The 8,758-nt window shown below is 39.5% G+C and overlaps 1 protein-coding gene across 1 annotated transcript in view; it reads left to right on the top strand.

Moving 5' to 3' along the window:
* Window positions 1-3,742: 3,742 nt before the first annotated feature.
* LTBP1 (latent transforming growth factor beta binding protein 1) overlaps window positions 3,743-8,758 on the top strand; it is a 184,834-nt gene continuing 179,818 nt past the window's right edge. The window contains exon 1 of the mRNA XM_009636439.2: window positions 3,743-4,023. Coding sequence (XP_009634734.1) covers window positions 3,767-4,023 — 257 coding nt within the window. The 5' untranslated portion in view covers window positions 3,743-3,766. The remainder of the gene's footprint in view (window positions 4,024-8,758) is intronic.

Raw genomic sequence — 8,758 nt, 5'->3', positions numbered from 1 at the left:
AAAGATGCATTAAAAAAAAGATGAACGTGTTGGAATACAGCCACAGAAAATGCTTTCAGCTTTTTGTGATTTAGGGTGTTCCAAAGCAAATGTGGCACTGTGGCTTTATTTTTAGCGGATACAGATTGCATGGTCTTAAAACAAGAAAACCAACCCAAAAGAACCCTATGTTCCTTCACCACACTTCTGGAAATTTGAGGGGAGGATGGTTATGTTGTTTGTGCCTAGCCTTCCAACGTGACCAACTTCCTTGGCACAACAGGTTTTGAATGCTGAAACATAAAGGTTCAGAAAGCAGATCAGTGAACTCCTGACGGAAAAATCTGTTGAGGGTTATTAAATGCAAAACCAGCACTCTTGCTGAGGAAATTGCTGACTCTCTAGTTCTTGAAGGCTGTAGTGGTGCAAACTGTTACTGCTTCTCTATCATGTTCTTAAGCATCCACCTTAGTAGTGGAGAGAGGAGACTGGACTAAGTGGATCTTTGATCTGACCCACTAAGCCTAGTCTCGTTATTTGCATCTTTGCCAAGCTCCATTTTGAATTTCCAGTCATGACCTCCTTGAATAGGACCAAGCCTGTTGCCTTTAAGAGGGGTATATTGGCCTGCTTTTCAGTTTTAAACTTAATACTTCCATGCCTCAGTTTTTGGAAGCTTAGCTTTGTGGAAAATAATGGTGTTTTCAGTGAGATGTGCCATTATTGTTGTCTTCAAAGAAAATAATTAGGTCATACATTTGGCACGCTGCAGCTGTCTTGAACATTTTTAAAACTAAACTGCTGTATTATGTAAATTGAAATGTTAATTTTAATTCTTTCCTGAAAATGTGATCTTTTATCCTATTTTGTGGTCTTCTATTACACAACATTAATGAAGAACTTAAATGAAAGAGTGCATTGCTGTGAATGTCCAATGGATCATTTTTTTTTAACCTGTTGTCACCATTCACACAATTTGAGACAAACTGGGTCTTTTATAACATAGTTGCTGGATCTGCTGATACTTGTTTTCTTATAAGGCTCACTAGAGTAATGCAGTTTGTCCTGCAGAGCTTTATGTGTATGTAAGGCTGAGAAACCTTCAGGGTTTACATTGCTGTCAGTGAAATAAGAATCTTCCAATCTGTCTGGGTAAGAAAGGTAAAGTCATTTCAAAACAGGTTCTATTTTCAGCTTCATAGTTTTAAATTCATTGCAACCCTATTAAGTTCACTTTGATAAGTGGAAACTTGAGGTTTCTTGGGCTTCTGAAGCACAGCTTTGGTTCTTAACTACAGGAAGAAGAGAGTTGCAGTTTTCTCAGTGTTGTCTTTTGTGTGTGTATAGATTGTTATTTCACTTTTGAGAGTTAGGAAATATACAATGATCAGTGTCCTAGCAGAGTGGATATTTTGTTATATTGACTTCTGGGGTGGTCTTATTAGCTTACTTAGGTGTTCCACTTTTGTTTTTTAAATAACTGGTTGAGAAGCCAGGAGGTTAATGTAGATGCATGTCAGTAAATCTCCAGAAATACATGTTTAGTATAAATGTTTTTTTTAATGTTGTAAAAATGGGACTTTTGAAAAACCTGACTTTTTTTTTACCAAAATTTTTATGCAATTTTTTTCTAAAGTGCTCCCAACTGTGCCCAAACTGTTTCGCTGTGATCTTTGCACATTTTCTACAGATGGCCTGGATGATGGGGTCACTGTTCTGGTCTAAGAGTCTCTTCAAAGCCCATGAAACTTAATTAGAATTTAAGGCTCTTTAATCTGTTTTCCAAACATATAATTTCAGTCATGTACATGTAAGTGAATTTTTACTGTTTGTAGCAAAACTTAAATCTTTAAAGCAAGGTGCAAGAAAAAGTTGGATTGTATATTACAACTTATGCTTGTTGTAAATCCCTTCTAACCTTTACAGTGATAATGGTCTTTAGTCTTCCAGCAAAGACAAAATATAGTCTCAAAAATGAACAGAAATATAAGCAAATTATTACTTTTTTTTTTTTTTGCCAGGGAGATGCATAATATGCAATTAAGCTAGCCCAGCTAAGTAGTATTGAAAAGGAGATCTGCTGCTGAACAATGTAAGGAAGGGGGAAGTATATATGAGAAGAATGCCATGCAAAGCTCAGGTTAAAGTTGTAGGGCACTTCTGGTGTCATGTACAGGTGGTATACATGATACATCTGTATCAGATGGTATTATCAGTTGACAAATTAGTCCCCCAAAATAACACAGTCCCAACCTGATAAGTTATTTCATATGTATGCTTGCGTGTTTACTTTATTTTTATATAGAAATGTATGTACTAAAACTTGATTGAAGTACCAAGTTTATTTGGACCGGGGTTGTGGGCTGACTTTTTTAAAAAATAAAGTAAATGTGCAATTGGATATACCTGAATGTGGTGCAGAATCACATGATATGGTTTAAGATATAATCTTACCTATTTTAGTAAGATGTGTAGACTTTATGATCTGGCATATCATTTTGTCTATATTAAAAGATCTTTAACAATATTAAAAGTATGATTAGTTTGAAGGAGCTTAGTAGCTCAGCAGTGATTATTCTTATAAATACTTCATTGTATGCTGTCTCTAATGGCATAATGAAGAAATTATTTTGATGGCTCTTTTAATTAGAGTTGTATTTACTGTTAAATTGTATCCTCTGGATAAGAGAATTGATTTGTTTTGCTATCTTTTGTGTTATTTTAACATTCAATAGCATTCTAAGTTTAAGCATCCAAAATAAATCCTCAATTAGGCATACTTTCGCAGTGTTATTTGTACATATGATCAGCAATTGCTTTCGCATTTTTTTTTTTCATTTTTTTTTGGTGGGCTTTGCTTTTCCTCACAGTATCTTGCTCATTCAGAATGGAATTGATCCTGTGTTAACTAGGTCTACAAGCTGCGGGTGTTGAGTCTAGGCTGGTTATTTGGACTCCCTCCATAGTCAGTGGATAAAGCAACACAAACAGTGTAATTAATCCTATCTGAAGGCAGGTATCTGAAAGTGAATTGTCTTTTGAAGAACCTGATCCCTTTTCACTGGTGATACAAAGAAGGTGTAGAAGCTGGTTTGGGATAATCACAAGCACCAGTCTGTTTCTTCAACGAATGCAGCCCCTAGGTGTAGCTATGTCTTTGTAGCAGCAGTTTGTGTCTCCTATTTTAGTTATTATGGTGGTGATACTGGAGGGAATTTCACTGGGGCTCTAGAGAGGGAAGGGTTGAATCACTTCATCCTTCTCTGCACCATCTTGGTCAGCTGTAACATGACAGTAAGGATTCCTTCTAGGTATCTATGGAGGATCTGTGGTTTTAAATAGTAACAGAATGAATCTAAGCCTGGATCAGTAGTAAAATTCTATAATCTGCATAACATTGTTTCATCAGATGCAGCTTGGTTGTTCAAGTGTGGGGAGGGAGGATGCAGGGAAGGAGAGTATAAAAGGCCGCTAACAGGAAGGTTTGAAATAATGCTATATGCTATATTTAACTTGTGCATTTCCTATTTTTTAGCTCACTTTTTACTTTTTGAAGTTATTCAAATGTTGTGCACGTCTTGCATAGGAAAGCAGTAAAAGCTATACCAACTTATGTACTATCTTGTGGAGCTTGGCAATGTTGCTCTCTCCTACTCCAGTTAACATTAGCAATTAACGTATTTTTATTGCGGGGAGGGTTTGCATTTTCCTTCATGCTTTGTTTCACAGGTACTTTTTAAAATGTCTTTTCTTAGCTAACTGTGCACCACCATGCCAAAATGGAGGGATGTGCCTGCGACCTCAGCTTTGTGTGTGTAAACCAGGAACAAAAGGTAATTCCTGTGAGGATACAGTCACGCAAGACACATCTTCCAGTGGAGGCCGGAGCCCTGCTGTTCCCCCGTGGCCCATACCGCAGCAGGCTGCCCAGCAGACCTTCTCTCAGAAGGTGCAGGTCCCACCGAAGGTTGGCCCTATGACTCAGATGGCATTTACCATCAAGCAGAAACCTCCTGTTGGGTTACCACAGCAAATGCAACCACAGTAAGTGTTTTCTTTGCTTTCAAAGAAGTCCAGTATGTTAGATTTATAAAATGTTGTTCCTTGCAAGTGTTTTCAAATAATCATACTTGGAAACTTACACAGATTTTTGGTTTTAAAGAGCTTTTTATTTTAACTGTCAGACTTCAGTGGATTTTTAAACTTCTGTTTCTTATGAGCCAGATCTCCTCACCTGAACAGAATATCCCTTAATATCAGTCAGCTTTTTTTTTTCCTTAGGATGCCAATGCTGTACTAATTTCAGAGGAGTTATTCCTAATTTACATGAGTGATGTCTTGCATTTAGCATAGAAGAGAGTCTGGTGTGGAATTTCAACACCTCACATAACTGAAGGGAGCAAAATTTGGCGCTTGTGTTGCGTTCTGGTTTCTTCTGTTTGCATTGTATTTTCTCTTTTATAGTAAGTGTGTATGGTTTAACTGCAATGGATACTTCTGCTTGCTTGCATTTGAGGTTCAGGATGTCTGTCATAGGTAACAAGGAAACACCCAAGAGGAGTGTTGGAGAATTTTTTTTCCACTTTTTCAGTGGCTGGTGACTTAGCCAGACTTTGATATTACTTTCATTAGTTTAAATACTTCAAGTGAGCCTGACATTTCTCTAATTATGTTGGTTTTATTAATGTGTCTGACCTTAACTTCTTTCAGGGCTGCCTTTGATATGGGGGGAGGGAAGTGCACAGGAAGGTAGCAATCAAGTTGAAAGTGGACAGTTTTAAGTGTCTGTAGTAACTACTGTCCTTCCAGTTTCAGGTGAAGTCAGTGACAAAAGGTGTTTCTGTCCTGTAACAGGTATTGCTTTTGCAGGTATAGCTGTAAGCAGGGTGCAGTCTGTCTTGCTTCTAGCCTCCAGAGCAAGATAATCAGGACTGGGAAATAAACTGTTTTCCTGTGCCCAAAACTATAAAAATGAACCCCAGAAGGGCAGTGTGTGATTTTAGAAGTCTGCACCCGAGTAGTTATATGGTCTTGATAGGAAAGTACATCCTGCTATCCCTCTCCAAAGCTGCATCTGAGAATAGAGATCACTGGGCACTGCCAATAATGTTTGGCGTTGCCTGGTAACCTCTTTATCAGGTTCTTTCCTCCTAACCCTTCCAATTCCTGTTTACTGTTGTTCTAGTTCATCTAACAGTGGAGCCACAAGCAAAACTGGGCTCGTACATGAATTTACCTCATACAGGAATTTACCTGGAGATCTAAACCCTAACTCTGAGCCCAGTTTCTTTCCTATCAGTGAAGCAAGGGTTACTGAAGTGACTGATATGAAGGGGAAATTACCAGTAAAATCAGCAGGCTTTTTTCTGGTCCCTCCCATCCAAATGAGCAGGACTGCTAATCCACAGCACCTGGCTTCTCTACTTAGCCCCAGAAAGTGCAGTGTAGCAAATCAGTACAAAGAGGCCAGACAATTCCTGTCTTATCAGTACTGACTACTGCAGAGTGTACTGTGTGTCTTTTTCTTTCTTCCTTCCTACCCACAGAAGCATTCTCAAGGAATTCTTCTTCTTGTTGTGAGAACGGCCAGTTGTCCGAACTGGGTAGTAAAATACACTTCAAAAAAAGAAGAAAAGAATGCAGTTTGTTCTTGCCTGCAAAAAATAAGTCTGTCTTCCATGCACTCTGAAACTGTGCTTAGAAAGCTTGTGGATGCCTCTAGAGAAGACTTATTTTCCATTATTCCTTCAGTTCAGGGATAAAGGTTCCTCTTGTATGAAAAGAGGAGATGATAAATTGTTATTCTTCTATGCTACTATGATAGTTGCCAGGCTATGATGCTCAGAGTATTTCTAGAGGGTACCTACACCATGTCATGCTTCACCAAAATATCTGTTCTTGCTTGCATGACACAACGTCCCAGATGTAGGGGAATCAACTTCAGACTAACAAAACCAATCTTCTGTTTTATCTGCTATCCAGAGTGCCTCTGCATGATTCCATAAGCAGTGTTAACCCAGGTGGGCGTTGTTGTTGGTGACCCTTCTCAACCTAAGGATTTTCTCTTGGATGTCTACCTGAAAAGGTGTCTTTACAGGACTGTTAGTCTTTGAGATCACATGAAGAGAAATCTGTTTCAGGCACCTTAATAATAGAGTGGAAAAATGGAAAACTGAGCCTTTGGAGTCATGAGAAAACTAGCTTACAACCTTGGTAGGAGCAGGAGATGGAGAGGAGCCAGGCTGTTTCACAAACTAAAGCAGCGTGTAAAGTGCAACAGAACAAGGTGGATGTTTAGATACAACTGTTAAAATGAGTGCTAGTAGTAGTTCTCATGTAGACTATTAGGACAATTTACAGGGCTGAAAGATCGTTCTGAGGCCAGGTCTCTACCATTGGCACAGAGCAAATGGGCTAGTTCCTGCTTGGTTCCTCTTTGAATGTCTTGTGATCTCGTGTGTTGTGTCAGGCTGTTCAGATATTTTTTTTCCCACTCCTAAGAAACATAGGGAAGACGATGGCAGGAGAGGAATCGGCCATTGTCAGTGTGATTGGTATGCTGATCTGGACACTGCTGCTATGCAGAGCTGTCAAGGACTGTTGAGAGTCAGGGCACAACCCAACCTAGAACACCGAAATAAGCTCTGAGACAAGGCTTGTGCCTACAGCGCTTTTGTTTTGCCATCCTCGGCCAGTTTTTTTTCTGTTCTGTATGTGAATGCAACTTTTCCAACTTCTGTCATTGAGATGTGTTCTTACATGTTTTCTTAGGGTCATGGTGGCACTGATATTTAGGAAAGCAGGAAATTAATTTATTTCTTTCCAGAGATTTTTTTTTGAAGAATATGGTGCTGAACAGAAAGAAACCTGGAGAGAGATTAATTTCCTGGAATATCCTGGATTTGGAACGCAGGCACTTAGCACTAGCTAGGGCTGTCATAGTCCTGGGCTGAAGATGGATATTATCAGGTACAAGGTCTCATCTCAGAAGAATGTTAGCAGAAGATGTAGATGGCTGTAATTGAAAACAAGTGGTGTCTCAGAAACAAAAATCTTCTTCTTATTGGAGCCTGTTGGGAATTCTGATCTCAGTAACAGACGTGCTTTGTGGTCCTGAATTCCTGTGATAGCTCTCCAGTAACTCCAGGTGTCCCTTTCACATCTCTTTCTCTCACTTGTTGGCAAGAGTATAGCTCCAACAGCTTGATTTTCTGCATGTACCAGCTGTGGGAGCACTATTTTTTCTTTTTTTTTTTTTTTTTTTTTTTTTTTTTAAAGGTAACTTTCTAGTACAGTTTTGGAAATGGTCACCAGAAGGAGTACTGGATCAACCAGCTGGAGCTCAAGTGTCACAGCATTGCTCCTTCAGCCTCTTTTGGAGGCAGTTGTTGATGAAATTTGAAAGTTTGCTTTTGTGTTGGGCAGAGCAAAGCTCATCAAATAAAAGTTGGATGCACAGACTTTAGGTGACAGATTTGGGCTTACTGGTGTGTCTGCACCTAGAAATGTTTCCTAAGAGGTCTCTGCCCAAACATGTATTCCTGGATCACTGGGTCTAGTCCCATGCTATTACAGGCAGGCATATCATCTTATTTTAGTGAACCTATCAACCTGTGTCTTAAAACTCTTTTTTTCCTTTTGTTCAAGGATGTAGTATTTTTTACAATAGTTCCCCAATTTTTACAAGTTGATGTGAGAGTAGCGTTAATCTCCTTATCTAGTTGAAATTTTCATTATTGCATATTGGCTGTTACTCTTTGTCTTTTTGCTGTATGTCTCTCAGAAGTCTGGCTCGGTCTATTCTCAAGAGGCAGTTGTAGATTGCAATATCATGTCCTTGAGCTGCCTTTTCTTAGAACTGAACAAACTTGCCTCCCTCAAGCTCTCCCCACAGGCTACGTGCTTCAGTCCCTAGCAGTCTTGGTGGCCGTCTGCTGGACTCGCTCCACTGCCTCAGTATCTTTCTTGGCTGGGGGAGGCCATAACTAGACGCAGTACTCAAGATGTAGTCTCACAAGTGCCAGGTAGAGGGAATAATCATTCCCTTGACCTGCTTGGCCATGCTATTGCTAATGCAGCCTAATACATGATTGGCATTCTTCAAGTGGGGACATGCTGCTTGCTCATGCTCAACTTGTCTGCCAGGACCTCCAGATCACTTTTTGCAGAGTTGCTTTCAAGATATTTCAGTGCCAAACCTGCACTGTTGCACGGAGTTTTGCTGTATCTCAGATACAGGACTTTGCCTTTGAACTTCATGAGCCTATTTCTCCAGGCTGTCAAAATCCTTCAGCTCTCCAGTATAAGAACCACTCCTCCAAATTGGAATTGTCTGTATAATTGCTGAGACTACATTTTTCCCCTTACGTGGGTCATTAATGACATTGTTGAACAATATTGGTCCCAGTATGGATCTCTAAGGAAAGCAGATGATTACCCACTTAACCTCCTGTGAGTTGGATTTTGTATCGCCAAATACCACCTGTTCAGTCAGGAAGTTTTTGCACCCACTTTATAATCCAGTTATCCATATTTCACCAATTTTTACGTAAGGAGACAACCATGTAAAATGCCTTGCTAAAGTCCAGGTTAAAAAGATTCCATCACACTCCTTTCATGCACTGAGCTAGTCATCTCATCACAGAAGTCAAACAAACTCCAAGCAAACAAAGCAAGAAAACTTTAACCCAAGCTAAAACTAGGAAGTCTGTGATGACTTCTTAACTTCTGAAAGTTGTAATTCAGTTGTTTTCATTCTCTGTTGGTCATGCTCTTTCCC

This window comes from Egretta garzetta, unplaced genomic scaffold, assembly GCF_000687185.1.
Source record: "Egretta garzetta isolate BGI_Z169 unplaced genomic scaffold, ASM68718v1 scaffold54, whole genome shotgun sequence".
Classification (NCBI taxonomy): Eukaryota; Metazoa; Chordata; class Aves; order Pelecaniformes; family Ardeidae; genus Egretta; species Egretta garzetta.
This window is presented reverse-complemented; position numbering and strand designations above follow the sequence as displayed.